This window comes from Pipistrellus hanaki (assembly GCF_964339955.1).
Source record: "Pipistrellus hanaki genome assembly, chromosome: 3".
Taxonomy (NCBI): domain Eukaryota; kingdom Metazoa; phylum Chordata; class Mammalia; order Chiroptera; family Vespertilionidae; genus Pipistrellus; species Pipistrellus hanaki.
In genome coordinates this window covers 176,613,382-176,635,059 of record NC_140505.1, presented here as the reverse complement: position 1 = coordinate 176,635,059, position 21,678 = coordinate 176,613,382, and the positions used below count along the sequence as shown (strand labels likewise).

Below are 21,678 nucleotides of genomic sequence, written 5' to 3'. Positions count from 1 at the left end.
AATAAGTAGTATTTCAGTTCATTGTTTTTTAAATTTTACCAACAAACTATCCTTAGTAGTAGAGTGTAGAGAGGAGGTCGTGTGTGTGTGTGTGTGTGTGTGTGTGTGTGTATGTATGCATGTTCATATGAGGTGGGGGTGGGTGGAATAATTCAAAACGGCAAGTAAGAATTAAAAAAAATATATATATATATACATATATACATATATATATATATATATATATATATATATATATATATTTCAGAGACGAAGAGTTAGAAACATCAACGATGAGAGAATCATTGATTGGCTGCCTCCTGCACATCCCCTTCTGGGGATTGAGCCTGAAACCTGGTCAGGTGCCCTGACTGGGAATCGAACTGTGACCTCCTGGTTCATAGGTCAGTGCTCAACCACTGAGCCACACCTGCCAGGCCTTTTCCAAGTTTTGAATGGATCATGTAGCCCCCTTAAAGTCCTCCAGTACCTCTGCTTCCCCTGGCACACAAGGCACATCCTAGTCCAGGCCCAGCGTCCTATCCCAGCCGCATTTCCCTCCAGTTCCTACCGGCGTATGCTCCAGCCAAAACCAGCTGTATAGTTGTCCTCAAACAACTCGAGTTTGCCGCTTTCAGCCTTTGAGCATGCTCTTCTGGCACTGTCCTTTCTCTCTACCTGGTGACCTCATTCTCCCATGACCCAATGCTCATATCACAGCCTTTTAAATCTATTTGATTTTCATATGTATGAGACTATTCTTATCTTGTAATTTATTCATCTGGGTTGAGCAGTGTCTGGCATATGGCAAGCACTGAGTAATAGATGGATTTTCATTGCTTTACCTGTTCTTTTAGCAATTATTAATGAAATGAAAGTAGTAAACTCTTACTATTTGATGCAAATAAAACATTGTTTCTTGCCCAGGCCAGTGTGGCTCAGTTTGAGTCCCATACACCAAAAGGTTGTGGGTTAGATTCCCAGTTGGGGTGCATATGGGAGGCAACCCCAATTGCTGTTTCTCTTTCCCCTTTTACCTTCCCCTTCTCTCCCCCTCTCTCTAAAATATCAATAAAATATTTCCTTTAATGAAGATATAAAAACACACACATACACCCAAAACATTGTTGTTGTTTTCTTTGTCTTCTTTTCCCTAGGTGGTTCTGGAATGGAGCCGGGATCAATACCACGTTTTATTTGATTCCTACAGAGACAATGTTGCTGGAAAGTCCTTTCAGAATCGGTGAGAAAAGATACATTTTGGAGATTTTATTTTTAGTTAAATGATAAGTTAGGAAAGCACCCATGTTTAAATATAGCAATCAAGGGATCTCTCCAAGTTGTAGATGTGGTTTAACTTATTCAAGACTCCTCCCATCTGAAGGAACCCTGTAATGCATCCTCACATTTTTTATTTTATTTTATTTATTTAATTTTTTTAAAAAACATTTCTAAACTTTTTTTTAACATATATTTTATTGATTTTTCACAGAGAGGAAGGGAGAGGGATAGAGAGTTAGAAACATCGATGAGAGAGAATCATCAATCAGCTGCCTCTTGTACACCCCCCACCGGGGATGTGCCCGCAACCAGGGTACATGCCCTTGCCCGGAATCGAACCCGGGACCCTTCGGTCTGCAGGCCGACGCTCTATCCACTGAGCCAAACCGGTCCCGGCGAATCCTCACATTTTTTAGATGGAAAATCTGACTCCCAAAGAGTAATGCTGCCTTGCAGTTTGTTGAGTACTTTGTTACATGATCTCATTGTATGCTGCCCCAGTTCCAGAAGGTAAAGGTAATTTCATCCCCCTGAAGGATGAGGGAACTGAGTGGCTGCTCTGCAGCTGTTCTGAGCCCTGACCAGTATTCTCTGGTTGACGTCACTCTGTTAACGAGGGCCATTCCCATGGTCGCCACCGGGACTGGACCTCACCTGTCCCTGTGGCCCCCGCATCTTGCTGTCTTGCTATGGGAAGGAGCAAGCAACCTCCAGGTTGAATCTCTGGCTCCTTAAGGTCAAGCTTCTTGGTGCAGCCATTCTTTTTTTTTTTTTTTTAAATATATTTTATTGATTTTGTACAGAGAGAAAGGGAGAGAGATAGAGAGCTAGAAACGTCGATGAGAGAGAATCATCGATCAGCTGCCTCTTGCACACCCCCTACTGGGGATATGCCCGCAACCAAGGTACATGCCCTTGACCGGTATCGAACCCGGGACCCTTCAGTCCCCAAGCCGATGCTCTATCCATTGAGCCAAACCGGTCTCGGCGGTGCAGCCATTCTTGAATGCTGTCTTCAACCTCTCCTTTTCTTGAAGAGTTTTCCTCTCTCACAAGACATTGGGAGCAGTCTTTACCAATCCCTTCCTTCCCTTCTTGCAGTTGAAATGAATTGCACAGGCTCTGTTCATTGTTTGTCTATAAAGCTATTATTTATATTGTTTTATATCATAAAAGCAGTAGATGTCTCTGGTGAAAGCAGTTCAACAATACAGAAAAATAGAAAGTAAAGCCTCTGTTCTATTCTGGATTTTCCCTCTCAGGAACCACTGTCAATGAATTTTTGTTTTGGATTCTTCTGGTGATCATTCCATCTTTAAAATCAAAAGTCTTCTCCCTTTTGATTTATTCACTTTGTGCAGTATCTATTGACTCTCCTTTTCATTGTAATGACACACAGCAAATCAATACAGGGGAAGGAGCAAGAGGGGACCAAAACAAAAGGGAGGTAGCTACCGAGGCACTTAACTTCACAAAAGAACTTGGTCTAAATGTCAGAAGTCATAACCAGAGATTCTGACTGTCATTATCCCCTGATGATAGAACCCATAAATCCTTCCCGCTACTCACTGAATCAGAAAATCCACTGAAACTACAAGTAATAATTGGTGTTCATTGGCACACTTGGACAGTTTTCTAGGAACTTCTAGACTCAATCACTGAACCCCTTGTCCCCAGCTTAGAAGCACTCCTTATCCCTCTGCTCTCTTGTTATGAGTACCTAGTGATTTCTATCAAGTAATAAGTTTTAAAAATAACTGCTAATTAGGTCTATGCATTTTTTTTTAAAAAAATACATTTTTTATTGATTACTAGAGAGAAGAAGGAAGAGGAAGAGAGAGAGATAGAAACATCGATAAGAGAGAAACATTGATCAGCTGCCTTCTGCACTCCCCATCCTGGGGTTTGAACCCACAATCTGGGTATGTACCCTTGACCAGGAATCGAACCAGTGACCTCTTGGTGCATGGGCTAATGTTCAACCATGTAGTCACACTGGCCGGGTTGGATGTATGCACTATTAGAGTTCACACCATCTCAATGAAGAGGGCTTGTGGGATTTCTTGAGTTGACCTAAAGCTTTACTTTTTGCTGTGTTCCTTAAATGAATGACACCCAGACTTTGCTTCTTTAATGAAGATGGAATCTGAGTCTTACTCTGTTTTAGATCCTGTGATATAGCTATCTGCTGTAAAGAATTTTGTAGTCTAGTAGGGGAGGTAACTGGTAGCCGAGTAACTAGTGGAGTAGGGGAACTAGATCTTTCTCTTAGGATCTCTTAAAACAGAAGTTTACGAAGATCTTGGGTGCCTGTGAAATAAAAACCATTTTTATAGCCATACTAAGGTGCCATTTGCTATTTTACTGTGTTGACATTAGCATTGATGGTATAAAAGCAGTGTGGGTAACATTGCCACACCTTAGCATGAGTCATTGTATGCTCTACCACCTCATATTTGCAGGTGCAAGAGAAACTTAGTTTACTTAAAAATACTCATGATAAAGCAGTAAAAAATTATTAGTTTGATTGTATCTTGGCCCTTTGAGTAAGTATGCCTTTAATGTGTGAGAGGAAAAGGGAGGCAGTCCTAAAGACCTGACTGCATGGGGATTGTCTTGAGGAAAAGCCACATGGTAATTGTTTGAGTTGTGGCCTGAACTAGCTCTTCTGTTCATGGAACACCATTATTATAAACTGAAAGGATAAATTCAAGTATGATTATCAGACTTGGTTATTTGGCAAGGATTTTCTTGACAATGAACAAGTGATCCTGTCTCTTGAAGAAAAAATAGTATTTGTTGCCAACGATAAAGCTTAAACTTTCAGATGAAAATTAGAATTTTGGAAAACACATTTCCACCACTGTGAGCTTCACAACATTGTAGGCTTCTCTGACTAGATTTGTGATTATCCAAAGCAATCCCCATTATTAATATTATATAAGAAAATTAAGGCAATGTGTCACCATTTGGCAGATCTGCAAAACTCTATACTCTGTTATTCTGTAGGTAGCTAGTACATTGATGTTACAGACTTTTGCATGGGTGAAAGAGCCATTATTCAAAGGGAAAGAAAGACCAATGGATTTGAATATAAAAGCACAAAAAATTTATATGTTTCCGATTCCATATTGCAACTAATTTTTAAGAAACTACCACTTTTTTTGGTGTAGCAGCAAAAAAAATATTCCTCTTTCCAACTTCATATCTGTTTGAGCCTGGGGTTTTTTCATACCTTCAACCAAAACAACGTAAGGGGGTCAGACTGAATACAAGAGATTGGAGGTGCTTGCTTTCCTCTGCTAAGTCTCTGAGGAGATTTGCAGAAATGTAAAACAATGCCTTCCTTCTCACTAAATTTTGTTGTTGTGGGAAATAGTTATTTTCATTAAAAAAGTTATTCATATGAATAGTTAACATGAATAGTGAAGTGGTTTATTTTGTTTTAAAATGAGTTACTATTTTAAAACTCATCTTAATATATGTTAGGTGTGCATAATTATAACTTATAAGCAAAAATGTGGGGGGGCCTTAATAATTTTTAAGAGTGTGAAGGATCTGAGACTAAAAAGTTTGAGAACCATTTCCTTAATGTAGCAATTTTCAAACTTTCTTATGTACCAGAATCTCAAGGAAGGCTTTCTCCCCGGCCCAGAAGAGCCTAAGTCCGTAGGTCTCAGAGGGGCTTGGAGAATTTTCATTTCTAACGTGTTCACTGATGATACTGTACTGCTGGTCTGATGACCACACTTTGAGGACTATTGCATGAATGAATTCTTAATGAAATAGAATTCCCCTACTTCTTCAGTTTTCATTTTAGTAACACTGAGTTTTCTAAGGAAAGCTCAATATGGGTTGTCTTTTTTCTTAACCATTTATTGAGTACCTACTCAGCCTACTGTGCCTTCTGCTGTGCTGGGTGCTGATGGTGCAGCCGTATAAATCCCTGCCCCGAGCACTTCACAGCCTTTAGAAGGAAAACTAGCTTAGAAAACACAAATACTGAGGTCAGCAGTTTTAATCAAATTCTTCTTCTGTTTCTGAAGAAATTTTTTTTATGTGTTAAATATTTCTTTCCTGCTTTTCAATTGCATTAAAATGTAGTTTGATTTTTATGCAGGGGTATTTCTAAGTTGCATAATTTTGATGGTGACAAGTAAATGGGTCATATATAACATATCATATGCTCTAATATATTTTAGAATATCATAATGTTTATAGAAAGTTTCATGATTTTGCTAGTTTTTCTATACGTCTTTTTCATGTTGTTTGCCCTGAATGGGAAAAAATCCCATTCTATATGTCAGTAACAAGAGAATATATAAATTATGTACTGCTAATTGTGAGGCCTTATGTTTGTTTGGGGCTCAATTTTGTGTACTCTAAATTATAGATATTAGATTAAATATAAAATCTCTGCCAACTTTTTGGGTCTGAGATACTATTTAAGTTCTAAGTTTTTTTTGTTTGTTTTTACCTACTTTTCATTTAATCTAAACTGATTAAAATAAAAGTTGTGTCACTGTCATCACAGCTTTGGTTTTGAGTCATAGATGATTGATAGTCTTCAAACTAAGATAGACTTCCTTCTAGTCTGGAAACTAAGATAGTGATCTCGTGGTTAGAATGAAAGATTCACACTCACTGTGACCGTGTCTAATAGGAAAATAATTGACTCATTGACCCAGAGTAGATCACGTGGTTTCATTAGGCTTGTTAGTTTAACACCAAAGAATTAAATTGATCTTAAAGTCTTGGAAGAGCCAGTACATAAATGCATTATGTACTTACATTGTTTTCCCTCATTTGAATATATATGGATATCTCTTGATTCTACTTTACAAATCTTTAATAGCAGATAAGTACTTTTATAGGAAAGCTTTGGAACGTACAGTTCCTTTTTTTCTTGTTAAAATATTTTTAAATTAAATTATTTAAGCAGTTTTTTAATTTTTCAGTCTAAGCAACCCCAAGAAGTAGGAGTGGGGTGACCCCAGATAATTTACAGGAGGGTAATGTGAGGCTTTTTTTTTTTTTTTTTTTAAATGGAAAAGACCAATGTATGTTGAGGGAATGAACTAATACTTATTTAATTAACAAGTATATATTAAACCCGGTGTACCAGGCACTGTTTCTAAGCATGCAGTGATGAATAAGCAGAACTCATATAGAACTGACATCTTAGTGGGAAAGTTTTTGTTTTGTTACTTAAAAATGTGAACTAAAATGTACATATAAATCAGCAGTTTTCAAAGTGAATTTTCAGATCAGCAGCATTGGCTTCACCTTATTAGAAATGTGAATTCTGGGGCCCCAGGCCAGACCTAGTGAATTGGACATTCTGGGGATAGAGCCCAGCAGTCTGTTTTACAAGGAGATTGTGATTCTTGCTAGCATTTGAGAACCATTGGCACAGATGTATGCAGAAAAGACCCATATGAGGAAGCTTTTTGCACACCATTATGCTGGAAGAGAGAGCTGAAGATAATGGAAAGAGAGGAAATAATGAAGCAGGGCACAGAATGCTTAACATTTTGGCCCAGAATACGCATCTAGACTGGAAAGATAGACACTAAAAAACAGTCCGACACAGTGTGCTAAGGATTCCTTAGAGAACAAAGCACGGTGGGAACTGCGTGCTGAGCAGTACATGCTCTTTGTGGGAGCAGTGGGAAGAGGGTGATTGGGAAGGAGGAAGTGTTGAAAGAAGCATGAAAGAAAGGATATTTCAGGCAGAGGAGGAAGCATGTTCAAAGGCACAGCAGCCTGCAAGGTCTTATCCTGTTTGGGTAATGCCATACATTGGAGTATCTAGAAAACAAGGTGCAGGGTGTGCAGGAGTTTAGATGTTAATTTGCAGGCAGTGGTGAACCTTGACCCATGAGGGTTGGTAGATGCTAGTCTAGCCATCACACGTGTCTGAGTGTGAGGTGATTCCTCATTTTCCCATGAAGCCCTTCGTCCCCTGGGACCTCTTTCCCCCACCTCCTCTTCTGTTCTTCCCTTTGCTCCCATTGCTTCTGCCACCCTGGCCTCTGACCATGCCCATAGGTGTCTGCCTTGGGCATTTGCACAGGGCATTCCCTTCCTCTGGACCAGTGATTCCCAAAGTGGTCTATATCGACCCCCAGGGGTCTATGACAACCTGCAAGGGGTCTACGTCAGCGAAAAAAAAATTTGGGGGTCCACGATAGTGGATCTCAACATACACTGATAGTACCTATTTACTTACATCATATTATCTTATAATATAAAAACATATAAATTATTTATAAAAGTACCTATGAAGTAAAAAATTTATTATATATGTTTATAAAATTGTGTAAGTTGTAGGATAAAAACCTGCACATAATGATATACCAGTATCATCTTGTTACAAGCATACGCGCAGTAAACATTCTTGCCAATTTTTGTCTCAAAGCTTCGCGAACTTGCACCGACTTGTTCAATTCGTCACTCTATAAATATGAATGTGAGAAAAATACTTTCATTCGTTTCCTGAATCTTGAATAGGAAAGTGCTGAGAAAATATTTAAAAAAATATAAACTGGTAGTTTATCATACAAATTATAGTGAATCAGTGTTATTTTGTTTGAGAATGCCGGAGAAAAGTAGGTACATTATTTTTTATTAAATTTTAACACTAAACTTCACTACAGTTAGAAATTTACAAAAAAATCAATATCAGGTAAGTAGGGGGTCTACCCAAAACCGAAAAACATGGCAAGGGGTCTACGGCACAAACAAGTTTGGGAACCTCTGCTCTGGACCATTCTTCCCCCCGTTACCCACATGGCTTACTTCCTCCCTCCCTTCACATCTCTGCCGAAATGCCACCTTCCAGTGAGGCTGTTTCTGATTTCCCAGTTTCACACTGACCTCCCACATAGACGCACTCTGTATCCCCATTGTTTGTGTTGTTTTCCCATAATGACACCGGCCAGCATCTGACTATATTTGGTTTATTTCACGTCTTCACCTTTCTAGAATGTAAGCTCCATGAAAGCACAGGTTTGAGTTTTGTTTTATTTACTGCTGAATCCCCGCATCCAGAACAGTGCCTAGCACATACTGAGTGCTCGGCAAACACTTATTCACTGAATGAGTAGACACTCCTTTTCTCTACTCGTCTCACTTGCTTTTTTTTCTTTTTCTTTTCTTTTAAGCTATTTTTATTGATTTCAGAGAGGAAGGAAGAGGGAGAGAGAGATCAAAACATCAATGATGAAAATCATTGACCGGCTGCCTCCTGCATGTCTCTCCCCCTCCTCCCCCCACTGGGGACTGAACCCACAATTTGGACATGTGCTCTTGGTCGAATCGAACCCAGGACCCTTCAGTCCATAGTCTAATGCTCTGTCCACTGAGCCACACCAGCTAGGGCTCACTTGCTTCTTTTAAACTAAAACTTGTCACTTCTTTTTTCCTTCCTTTTTTAATAGGAAAGATTTACCCACCAAACCACATTTATTTTCCATGAGATAATTAACCCTGTGCTGCATGGTATGATTGTAGCCACAAGCAAAGACTGATGTTTTGACTAGGCTCTTGAGCCCTTTGTACTGTTGTGGACCTTAACCCATGCCTGCCTGTGAGGAAGACAAAAGGAGAGTAAGCTTTGATCCTTGGCAAACACACACACACACACAAAAAAAAAGCTGTACCATTACCATTACTTGGAAAAGACCAAACTATACACAGAATCATCCAAAGTATATGTCATATGTCACTGTGAACTCCTGTGTCACAGCTCTAGAGCAGGTTCTGAAAGATGGGTAGGATTGAGTAAGTTGATGAAAGAAAGGGAAAGAAAGCTTTTATCCTGAGTACAACCTGAACAGAAACATTAAGATAAGGTTTAGAAAGGACACTTAAGAATTAAAAACAAACTCTCCCCCCCGACACACACAAAAAAAGACCAAAACAACAGCAATAATATAACAAAGAATTAAAAGCCTGTCTGACTCCCTTATTTTGAGGATAATGAGGGGAAAACAAAGCTCAAATTTGAAGGGCTCAACACACACACGTTCTGTACTAGTGTCTCAAAAATCGTTGGCTCATTCAGCTCCTCCATGCCAGGCACTCTTCTAATCCATTGGGTGTTTCAGGGAATAAAACGGAAGTTTCCTGCTTTGTTGGAGCTTACATTCTGGGGGAGGGACATTCTAGGACTTGGGGGCAGCAAGGAACAGGAAGGCTACAGCTTTCAATAGAGCTAGGTCTTCATTCTGGACTGCTTGATAACTCAGGTCATTTTAAGCTTCTAATTCTTTTCTATGTTTAGCTGCATTTGTTTACCAATTTTCACTAAACTGAGAATGTATCAGTTTGATGTGCACTTTTAAGACACCCCACACACACACACACACACACTAATTCTAAATGTGGAGTGATCGCAGTCTCTTTACAAGGTGGTTGTGAGGACCAAATGATGCCAACTATTAATACATAAACTACATAAAGTACATAACTGCATAAAGTTCTCCAGCATGTATTCGTCCCTCAGCTCTAGTTTGAAACGTGCAATTCTGTGATATATGCCATGCTGGAATTACCTTTTCATTGATTTTTTTCATGACCTCTAAGTTTAAACCTGGCATACTCTTCAAATATATTGGAAAAATGCATATAAGCTTGAGGACTTGTGGGTCTTCCCCAGGCTCTGTCTGCCCATGCCGATCGACGTGGTGTACACCTGGGTGAATGGCACCGACCTTGAACTACTGAAGGAACTGCAGCAAGTCAGGGAACAGATGGAAGAGGAGCAGAAAGCCATGAGGTAAAGCTGAGATTTGAAAAGCAAAACACAATGTTCTACAAGTAACAGTACAGCTCAGAGGGGTAAGGTGGCATTTGCGAAGCCATCCAGACAAAAATCTGCATCTCAAATGTATGCTATTGCAAGGTCATGGCAGCCATATGTCTGACCTTTGTTTCTCGGTGCCTAAAGAGGACTAAGTCACTTTGGTGAGATCCTGGCCTCCCTTTGTTAGATGTCATTTAGACCTTGGCACTCCGTGGTGGCCTTGGTCTCTTAGGGGCCTCACAGTGGAGGAGCCTCCCAAAGGAACCCTGGGGTTCCCGCTCACTCCGTCTGAATCCCAGGCATCCTCAAGAAATAAGGTTTTAGTACATCAAATAGCTATACAGTACGTTAGGGTGTTTCCTTGAAAAAGAAAACAGGCCTACAGATTTAAATTTTCTCCATTCAATAAAGGCAGTAAAAATATATTGCGTTTTAATATCAATTAATATACTATGGAACTAGAAACTTGGTAATTCTTTTTAATGTGGAATTTGATCATTTTATTTACTTTATCTGGGAAAGGTAGGTACAGTGGGCCTCTGGAGAGCCTTCTGAGCTAGGGACCTCGCTGATGTAACCTCCCCTCTTATTCTTCAGGAGTGTTTGCCGAAAACTTCTCCATTCACTCCTTTGTGAACGTTATGGGTGCCAGCCAATCACAGGTCATTGGCCAGGTTATACTGCAACTAATAGTCTTCCTCTCAGCGTTAGAGAAAGATGGAAGACCTTCCCAGGGCATGAAAACAGCTTTGATAGCCTGGTACCATGGTCTATTAGTATCGTAGTAGTCAGCAAACTGCGGCTCACGAGCCACATGTGGCTCTTTAGCCCCTTGAGCGAGACTAATGAGTTTGCCGACCACTGTAAAGATGTAAAAGCTTCTGTTTTAAGTAATCTGTTATGATTACTGTGGAAGGCAGATGATATTATTTGATCAGATGTCATTAAATGTATAATTTCATAATGTACCTTAACTGTTGTGAGCATTATAGTATTTCCAACTGGTTAGTTCCAGTGGAGTAACCGAGAAAATCAATGTTGTAAGTCATCTCTTATTCACATTTAGGGCCAGCACTGGTCCATGCATGTGTAATGAAATGTGTCTGCTTTCTTTAGAGAAATCCTTGGGAAGAACACAACAGAACCAACTAAGAGGAGGTAAGCAGTTTGATTTTTCTGTCAGGAATAAAAATTTGAAGGACTGAAGTGAAACTTCCAGGTTTGCACTTGTTTCTGTTGGGAACACAGCATTTTGTGTTAACTTTTACTCCTATTCAATCCCTCTTCGGTTAATTTTTGACCCCCAAATTACTATGCATTCATTAGATGGGAAATTTTGCAGTGTCAAAGGTGTAGTTGATTGAGGACTCTGGTTATTTGGGTTGTAGCCAGCTAACCAAAGCTTTATCACTTTTTGTAAGGGTTAAGAAGGTTTTTCTTCTCTGTCATTCGCATTAATCTGTCTTGGTGTACAGTTCTCTTGGTTCACTTAAACTCTTAACTCCAATGTTTCATTTATATCCATTATTTAATTGTGTGCTTAATGTATATTTCCTTACCTTTAAATTCTGTCCAAGTTCTATGTCTTTTTTTTTTTTTTTTAAAGTAGTATGGATTATATTTGAGGGCTAGGAAGGGAATTTAGCTCAGTGACAAAAATCTGATAGAACTATCTTGATTTGAATCATACCTGACTTAGATCCTTAAAACAGGACTGTCTCACAGAGAAGTGGAAATCTCTGTTAATGACCACTTCCCCACTTAACAGACTTAAAAATAAAAGAATTATTCATAGAAAATTGATCCTGAGCAATTCTGAGATCCAGAGGTACCTTCAGAATCATCTGTTTATATTTACTTATATATACTATTGTTAATACTATTATTTTTAAATGCCTTTTAAATTCTTTAAAGTGATGATGCCACATTACAGAAAAGTTGAAAGTGAAAAGAATATACAGAATTCTGTGGTCCTCATTCAACAACTATGATCATTTTATTATTCTCTTTTCATGCATTTTTTATACTTATAATTTGTAATCTATGTACAATTTTGTGTCCTATCCTATTTTTAAAATTATATACCATTATACATATTTCTGTTGATGAATTACATTCATCCTTCTTTCTTTTCAATTTTAATAGTTGTATAATATCCCATAAAGTAACTGTACTACAATTTACTAAATGTTAGACACGTAATTTCACTGTTGTCAATACTTCATGATTTTTTTTGGGGGTCCAGCATTTTCTGTGTGTGGGCTTATTTATTCTTCCTGTTACTCTTCTCTTACCTGGATTAGATTCATGGAAATAAACTCTTGAGGAAGAAGTATGTATATGCTTTTATGTTGTAAAACCAAAAAGCCCTTTGACTAATATTATATACAGTACATGTAATTCCAAAGAGGAAATGGTGAACATTTATGGTGACACTAACAGTTTTGGAGAGGAACAGGTTAATGTACTTGGCTAACATTGAGTCACTACTACCGTGTTTCCCCGAAAATAAGACCTAGCGCATGAAAAGATAAGACATCCCCTGAAAATAAGACCTAGCACAACTTTGGGAGAAAAAATTAATATAAGACACTGTCTTATTTTCGGGGAAACAGAATAGTATTTTTTGAAGGGTGCTAATTTAGTAAACAATGTTTTCTTTTGCATTTCTTTGATTATTAGTGAAGTTGGACAAGTTTACTTATAATCATAGCTATCACTTTATGAATTCTCTAGCTGTGTCTTTTGCCTGTTTGTTTGTTTAGACTAGGGGTGTCGAACTCAATCAGAGAAGGGGCCAAAATCTAAAATCCAGCCTAAATCGCGGGCCGAATGGTTTACTGAACAGTCATAAACTGACAATGTCATAAACTGACAGCGGAGTGCAGTGATGACAGCGCGGTGCGGGCCACATTGCAAGGCCTGGCGGGCTGGATTTGGCCCGCGGGCCTTGTGTTTGACACATGTGGTTTAGACAATATGTTTATTCTAGGTGTTTCTTAGGTGTGGATAGAAATGTCTCATATGAAATTACCTTAGAACCTTGTACCATTTACTTTGTTTGCATCAGTGTTGTATCATATCCAATATACTTAATTGTTTTCTAACTGAACTTGGTAAGTTGTGTATAGTATGATGACACTCTATCAGACAGAATTTATGAACTTTCTATTCAGCCTAATAATAGGTGTCACTAGAATTATGAGTGATCTTTAAAATGATAGTAATGAAATGCTATTTTTCATTTCTACTTTGAGTTATTAAATTTTGGTGGCAGCCATTTTATTAATAGAAATTTGAAAGCTCTATCTTTTAGATTTGCACTTGCTTAATGATTTTATATCTCATACTTCTAACTTACTAAATTTTATATTTTTGAGATAAAATTCCTTGTTTATTAAAATATGATTTTTAATAGGCTATTAGACAAATGTCTGGGAAATGTAATGTACCAACCAGCTTTTTAGTGTGATTGTTTTTCAAGAATGTTGTTGTGAGCGTGTTGGTTTTTCTTTCCAGTGAGAAGCAGCTGGAGTGCTTGCTGACACACTGCATTAAGGTGCCAATGCTTGTCCTAGACCCGGCCCTGCCGGCCAACGTCACACTGAAGGACCTGCCATCTCTTTACCCTACTTTTCATCTGGCCAGCGATGTATTCAATGTTGCAAAACCAAAAAACCCTTCGACTAACGTTTCAGTTGTTGTTTTCGATAGTACTAAGAATGGTAAGGTCTTCTTGTGGGTGTTTCAGTCATGTTATCATTGGATGTTTGAATTTAACAATTCTGAGTGGAACAGAAATGATGCAATTTTAAAGAAATTCAATTTTTGTGCTCGCTTTGACGAGCACTGTTTATTCAGTATAAATAGCCTAGGTTTTTCTATTGTTATATTTTAAATATATAGGAAAAGTAAAGGGGTAATCTTTGACAAATTATAGTAAGTTATCTGATTTATTATTTGGTTAAAGTTAGCTTTGTTTATTTTTTAAATGAAGATGTCCTTCAATTAAGGTACTCTGAAAACAATTCATCTGAAGGAAAAAAAAACAAAAACGATGACATTATGTTAACAATTATAACTCAGTTGTAACACCTATGGAGAGAATCTTGGATTTTTCTCTACTAATTTTATAGCATAGCAAAGACTTGATTTTGATTAGCAAAATCTGCATTAAACTGTAGTCTTCTAGAAGCTGTTTTTTGAATTCCCACTTGGGTTTCTATTTGACTGCTCTACTTATTATATCATTCATTCAGTAAAGGTTCGTTGAGCCACTGCTCTGAGTTGGTTGATGTTCTAGGTACTAGGGATAGAGCAGAGAACAAAAAAAAACCACATTCTGCCTTCGTGGCGCTTACATTTATAGTGGGACATAGGCTCACTCTTTTTTTAATTTAATTTTATTGTTTAAAGTATTACATATATTAGTACATATATCTCTTTTTCCCCCTCATTGACCTTCCCCCAGCCTCCCTTACTCCCTGTCACATCATCCATCTTCAGTTATCGAAGTCAGTGATGGCAGATCCTTTCCTAAAGGGCCAGAGGCAAAAAAGAAAATAAAGGGGGGGAGGGGGTTTGAGCAGAGCGAAAATGATCAATATTGTATAGGTAGTGTAGTTATATAAGAATGTATCATTTAACCTTTAAAAAATATAATCTATTCAGCATTCCCTCAGTAGTAACTCTTGAGCCCTAGGATCTACAGTGGGTCCCTACTGCTAGTTTAAATGCTTCTGGCCTGGCTTCCAGAAGCTCCCTTCTGTTTGCTCCTCCAGCTGTGATTTCTGTCAAATTGTCATCTCCATGTCTTTGCTGCCTACACAATCTCTCCTTTTCGATTGCAAAATTTAACATTAATTACACACTACATTACATCGTTCCACTTTGGTTGGATGGGTTTTGTCTCCCTTAACTACCTTTTTTTGAGACCATGTATAATACTATTTTAACTGCTCTCAAAATGCTTTGTACAGTGTCCTGTCAGATGCTATAGTTAAGTATTCATTAAAAATTGGCTTGCTTGTTGTATTCTTTATTGTAGTTGAAGATGCCCATGCTGAAACCTTTAAAGGAAACAGCAAACAGACAGTTTGGAGGGGCTATTTGGTATGTTATTTTAAATTAATTTTGTTCTTGCAGTAGACTAGAATATAAGTATGAGTAGTAAAGCTGGTTTACTTTGAGAGACTTTTTAATGTTTACTTTTCCTCTAAGGCTAGCTTGTTAGTATTAAAGAATGTTGATCTAAGTCATCTTAATTTTGACTTTGAAGCTTGTATGATACAAGAGATCTTTGCTGGTTTTCTCAGCTGTAAGATTTCACCAGCCTTGTGATGTGGAAAGTGACTTGTATTTTCCCCCTCTCATTTCAGACCACAGATAAAGAAGTCCCTGGGCTAGTGTTATTGCAAGATTTGGCTTTCCTGAGTGGGTTTCCACCGACCTTCAAGGAGACTAATCAACTAAAAGCAAAATTGCCAGAAAACCTTTCTTCTAAAATAAAACTGGTAAGAACCTAGACAATAGAGCATCCAGTACAAACGTCTCATTTAATGCATGATTCTTCTCGTACGATCCATTTCTTTCATAGGAGAGCTGGCAATCGTAAGAAACAAAGTGGGTCTCTATTCTGCCTATGGAGACAGCCTTGGTTTATAGGAGATCATCACTCCTTACTCTTCATTTGGGTAAAACCTTAAGGGTCTTAATTTGGTTGCAGGTTTCTCAGAAGCAGGATCATTTATTTAACCAGTGAGCTTCTACTATGTGTCAGGTGCTATTACTCAGAGGGAGTGTGCTTCAGATATTTGGAACATTTGATAATGTGAAACCTCCCTTCATTAATAGCTAATTGAACCATTAACATATTTAGGATTTATATTTATTAACTCCTCATGCTTGACCAGTGATGCTATTTGTTAGAATTGACTATGGAGGCTGCCCTGTGACACGCCTTTTCTGTCACATGTACAGTGAAGTCAGTTCTCGAACTTAATTCTTTTTGGAAAGCTGTTGGAGAAGCGATTTCTTCAAAAACAGAATCCTTTTTCCCCATTAGAAATAATGGAAATTGAATTAATCCGTTCCAGATCCAAAAATGATTCCCCTTTTAACCTCCCTCATATACGGTACATGTCTCATGTACGGTTTAATCTATAAACAAACACTTCTTTTCCTAAATTTATCCAACCACCGAATCACCTTTAGCATTCTGTCTAGGTCTAGGGATGTCTTTCAGGTCAGCATGCAGCATCCTAGCTTGTTCATATACTGGTATCACTGTCTTGGAAATGGCTGTTTCTGGCCAACAGCTCTTCTTTTATTCAAAATGAACGCGTTTTTCTACCTCTTCAACCGTCTGTGATCATTGCTTCTTTCACACCCTTAGCAACATTAGCACCCTTGATGGCCTCTTTATGTTTTAAAATTGTGCTAATCACCAGCACAGAAAGCAGTCTCTCCTTCGTTTGTTGCCTTAGAGATGCTTTTTGTCAAGCTGAGGTATCAGGTTGAATGGGGTGTCAGTTTGAAAACGGAAGTCTGGTTTAGACATTTTTTTCTGTGAACCACTTGGTGGAGAACTGAATTGTTGGAGAAACAAAGTTTGTATTGTTTTCAGAGCCAATTGCCTTGTTGATTTAGAGCGCAGTTTCTGTGGATATACCTTCCATTTGACCTCATGTCAGGATGCCTGCCATCAGTCAAAAGCCTTCCAGGTTGTAAAACATGGATGTCTTTTCTCTTAAAAGAGAGGGCGTAAGGTTCTTGGCTCAGAGTTTGTTAGGCACTGGTTTTCTTGATATTACTAAGAAGTGTTAAATCCTGCCACTGTGTTTAGCTTTCTCATTCTTACTTCTTGTTCTTGTTGATGTCATTGAACAATTGGGAGGTGAAGGACGGACCTGGAGGTGGTGGGGAGAGCTGTCGTGGGGGGTTCTTACTGTAGTACCTGTTTTTCATATTCTTTCCCCAGCTTGTTTCTTTTTCCCATGTGTTTCACTCTTTTAAGGTACATTGTACAATTTTTGTAACTAATGATAACATGAATGACATTTATATGTTTTTGTGTGTGTTTTTTTCATATTTTCCTCCATTACTTTTTTTTTTTTTTTAAATATATATTTTATTGATTTTGTACAGAGAGGAAGGGAGAGAGATAGAAAGCTAGAAACATTGATGAGAGAGAGTCATCGATCAGCTGCCTCTTGCACACCCCCTACTGGGGATATACCCGCAACCAACGTACATGCCCTTGACCGGAATCGAACCCGGGTCCCTTCAGTCCCCAAGCCGATGCTCTATCCACTGAGCCAAACCGGTCTCGGCTTCCTCCATTACTTTTTTAATGGTACTTGGAAATATGGTAGAGCCCAGCTAGATTAGGGTTGCATTCTTTCTTAATCTGCAGTTCTTTTAAAAGATATATTACATTCCTCTTTCCCCTGAACTATTTTTGCTATTGATTTGGGTAGATAAAACCATAGATTAACATCGATTTCAGCCATGTTTATTTGGCTTCTTGGCTTCCTAGCTATTGGTTCTAGAGTTACAGAAACAGGTCTATCTGCACTTTTTTAAAAATCCTCACCTGAGGATTTGTTTCCCCTTTGATATTCAGTGAGTGGGAATAAGACTGGAGGAACGGGAGAGAGAGAAACATTGATGTGAGAGAGACACATTGTTCGCTTGCCTCCTGCACACACCCTGACGGAGGCCAGGAATCTAACCTGCAAACCTGCTACTCGCCCTTGCCTATTATCGAACCTGAGACCCTTTGGTGCATGGGCTGACACTCTAACCATTGAGCCATACCAGCCAGGGCAGAAGGACACCTTTCGAAGAAACACAGCAGGAAAAGGTGTAGCAGTTAGGGATTAGACAAGATGATGTTGGAAGCAGGAAAACCAGTTTAGCCACTGCTGCCTGAGCCCAACAAGACATTTGGGTTCACATTCCCCTAGGGATCCCAGATTGCAAGAGGGCACAGGCCAGGCCAAGGGACACCACCGGTGCACTGTGGGGGGCAAGGAGGGTCTCGGGAGGTTGGCCAGCCAGGGAGGGATTGTGGGAGGGCTCCAGGGCATGTCTGAACTGTCTTACTCAGTCCCAATGGGCTGGACCCCAGCAGCAACCTAACCTACCAGTTGGAGCATCTGCCCCCTGGTGGTCAGTGCATGTCATAGTGAGCAGTTGAGCTGCCTTAGCATATCATTACCCTATCACACTTTGATTGGTTGAACAGCTGACCGGACGACCAGGCGCTATATAGATTTTATTATATAGGATATTTATAATGGAAAAAATTAAAGGGTTATAACAGGCATTTTTCAGGATGGATTAAAGAGAGTTGTTTCTAATTTGGAGAAGAGGAAGATAGTGTTAAGTAATAGCACTGGAAACCAATAAAGTGTTATTGGTGTAAAAAAAAAAAAAAAGGCATTTGGGTTCAGTAAGTGCCTTGTCAGTGGTGCAAGGATGAGAAACATCAGAGAGAGCCCCTCAGCATGACCTGGTGACTTACTAGCTGGGAAAGAGGGAAGGAGAAATGAAAGGGGAAGTGGGAGCCTCTAGAGAAGATGGGAGTGATGGCATTAGCCGCACTCAGAGCTTCCGTGGGAGAAGCGGATTTTTTCAGGAAGGAAACTCTGAGCTCAGCGTGGGCGATGTTTCCTTAGAGGAGCTTTGTGGCCTGTGGGGGAAAAGGGCCGTTAGGCATGGGCTCCAGGGCCTCGACAGCTGAGCCATTTTGTCCTCTCAGTTCCTCCAGGAGGCCTTGCCATCTAGAGCTCTGTTCTGCCCCAGACCCCTCAGTGGCACTGCTTGTTCACCTTTGTACCCCTAGTGATTATCTTGGGGCCTGGCATTGAGGGGCCACTCAAGAAATGCTTGTTGAAGAGTGAGCAAGAAGAAAGGCTGTGACTGTAAACCCACACATCAGATACGCTGTCTTAGACCACAAAGGGAAGCAGTTCAGCCAGTGTGATTATCCATAGGCCTCACTAGGTTTATGGTGCCACGGCGGTATTCATACAACATTACTTTGCCTTTATTATTCTGGTTAGAGCACAGCCAGAATCTGTACTCCTGCACCCTCTGGAGGGGTGGGGGGACTTGAGGAAAATCGTTTCTTTTTACCAGGTAATAGATTTGAATTCATAAAAACTTTACTGTGGACCTCAGTCTTATGAAACCAATCTTTTCTATTAAAGACTTTCTCTAGTTTGAGATACCTTGAGGTGAATTCTTGTATAATCTGTAGAATTTTTGTGTGTGCTGGACACAGAATTCACCTTTTGAGAAACTAGATTGTCTATTGGTCTTTATTTTCACCTAACTTGTTCTAAATCCTCCTGCGTTTTTAGACATTTTCATTTATGGTGGGTTTTTGCTTGTTTTTATTTTTTTTATTTTAGTTGTTCACTTCTTTAACATATGTTAGAGCAGGTGAAATATCTCCCGAAAGCTCTCAAGTGCGGTCTCACATTTGGTTCAGTCCCATGATAATGGTTGCTGGGTGGGTGTGCAGAAGCAGTGGAGGACGTGGGTCTGTCCTCACGCTATTTGTAATCTCCTTTGGGAGGCAGTATGTTTGTAAAGTAAGTGTTCAAGTAGCAAAACAAGACAGTAGAGGATTAGATACAGAGTAGAGTTGAGGTTGGCATTTAGAGACAGGAGAGTCTGTGGATCAGAGACATGAGGGAAATTTTCAAAGAGAAAGGGCTGCCCCGGGATACTTGAAGGCTGACCAAGTTGCATGGTTCAGCAGGAAGGACAGTGCAAACAACATATTGTCCTGCCTGGACCTCTGTTCAGGGCATGTTCAAAGTCACAGGGTATTGTAGGAATATTGTATTCATGCCCCTTCTGTCAGTGACTTCCCTTCAATTGGTTATGACTTCAATTGGTTATGCACCTGTTCTCTTAAAGCACAATACCCTTTCTTTTGGTTTTATTCCTAAAATAAAGACATAAACAGATTAAACAAGCAGTTCTGGAACTGATTTAAGTTTTAGACAACCACCAGCACATATTAAGACTTAGTTGGTTTGAGTTATCGGATCATTAGAAGGAGCTAATTTGTTTATTCAGTTTTATTAGCTGATACGTTTTTTCTCTAACCATATACTATCTCATATATGGGCTTATTAAGTACATCATTCCCTTTTTAAAATATATTTTTTATTGTTTCCAGAGAGGTAAGGAAAGGAAGAGGGAGATAGAAACATCAGTGATGAGAGAGAATCATCGATAGGCTACCTCCTGCACACCCCACACTGGGGATCGAGCCCACAACCGGGCATGTGCCCTTGACTGGAATTGAACCCGGGACCCTTCAGTCCGAAGGCCAATGCTCTATTTACTGAGCCAAATCAGCCAGGGGAGGCACATAATCCTTGAAAATGCCACAGTAACAAATATATGGAAGTGTCAGTGACTTAAAGATAGCACAGTTTATCTCTCAGTCATACTAACTTCACCCTTATGGGTCTGCAGAGGGTAGGTCTCCAATTGTTCTCTCTTTGAGAAACTTATGATTTAAAGATTTTAGATAAACCTACAATTTCAAGTAAGAAGCTACATATGGAAGCAGTTGCCCACAATTGCCCTCACTACAACCAGCCTTTGGCACTCACTACAACCAAGCTTCAATACCCTTTCTGTCTTTTCCGGAAAAGTAATTACGGAGTCTAGGACTGGAGAGCCACCTAGTGGCTAGACCAGGATACTACTTTCTTCCCACCCTTTTTCACTACTCAAAACCTGGTTGCAGTGGCAGAAATTCTTTTTCATACACAAATATTCCCTTATGTTTTTTTTACTTTTCATCTCTTTCCAAGTATTGTGTAGTTACCTTAGGCAACTGTCTGTGAAATTTCAAAATAGTTTTCCAGAATAAAAGCAGTTTGGAAGAAGAGATTAAGGTAAGGATATTTTCACAGTAATTTAAAATTAAATTAGTATATGATAACACTATATTGATTTATTCTAAAGTAATGGTTTTTATACTCCAGTGAGCCTATAGAGGTGCTGTGGGAACAGCAGAGGCCTGGGGTGGAGAGTGAAGCTCTGTAGGTTCCCAGGTAGAAAAGTATTCACCCAGAGGCAGGATGGTGGCAGCAGTGAGAGCTGACCTTCAGTGAGTGCTTAGTGTATGCCGGGCACTGCCAAGGTGAAAGAACAAAATCAGTTAGGAAGACATTGCACGTGCAAGCATTTCTGGTAAGAGCAAGTGGCCCACGTAATAAAAAGGGGAAAAGAGAAAATTCTAACTAACTTTTAGTTTTGGGGCCTACATAAACTCAGGAACCTCTGAAAGATAAGCTAAGTATAGTCATGTTACAAATACAAGAGCTTAATCTCAGGCCATAGTAATTTGTGTTTGCTTCTGGTTTGTAAATTTAAAACAAAGCCTGGGCTCTGTTTAGAAGAGTCACTTAGGCAGAAGGATTTTGCTGTCCTCAGTTAGTGGTTTTCAGTCCTCTTCCTGGCTTTTTAAGCCCTGAAAGGCCATTTTCATGAGGAAATTGTATTATATGCTTAGAACATAGACATTTTATAAACAGGCTTCCCCACCATAGCCCTTGGGTGTTATGGTCTTGCAC

At 39.3% G+C, this 21,678-nt stretch overlaps 1 protein-coding gene across 2 annotated transcripts in view; it reads left to right on the top strand.

Annotated features, from left to right (window-relative positions):
• GNPTAB (N-acetylglucosamine-1-phosphate transferase subunits alpha and beta) overlaps nucleotides 1-21,678 on the top strand; it is a 51,202-nt gene that overhangs the window by 13,332 nt on the left and 16,192 nt on the right. The window contains exons 2-7 of one of the 2 annotated variants that reach the window (XM_084880066.1): nucleotides 1,137-1,222; nucleotides 9,923-10,042; nucleotides 11,186-11,227; nucleotides 13,589-13,794; nucleotides 15,117-15,181; nucleotides 15,448-15,582. In XM_084880066.1, coding sequence (XP_084736192.1) covers nucleotides 1,137-1,222; nucleotides 9,923-10,042; nucleotides 11,186-11,227; nucleotides 13,589-13,794; nucleotides 15,117-15,181; nucleotides 15,448-15,582 — 654 coding nt within the window. The remainder of the gene's footprint in view (nucleotides 1-1,136; nucleotides 1,223-9,922; nucleotides 10,043-11,185; nucleotides 11,228-13,588; nucleotides 13,795-15,116; nucleotides 15,182-15,447; nucleotides 15,583-21,678) is intronic. The other variant, XM_084880067.1, reaches the window with a different exon arrangement.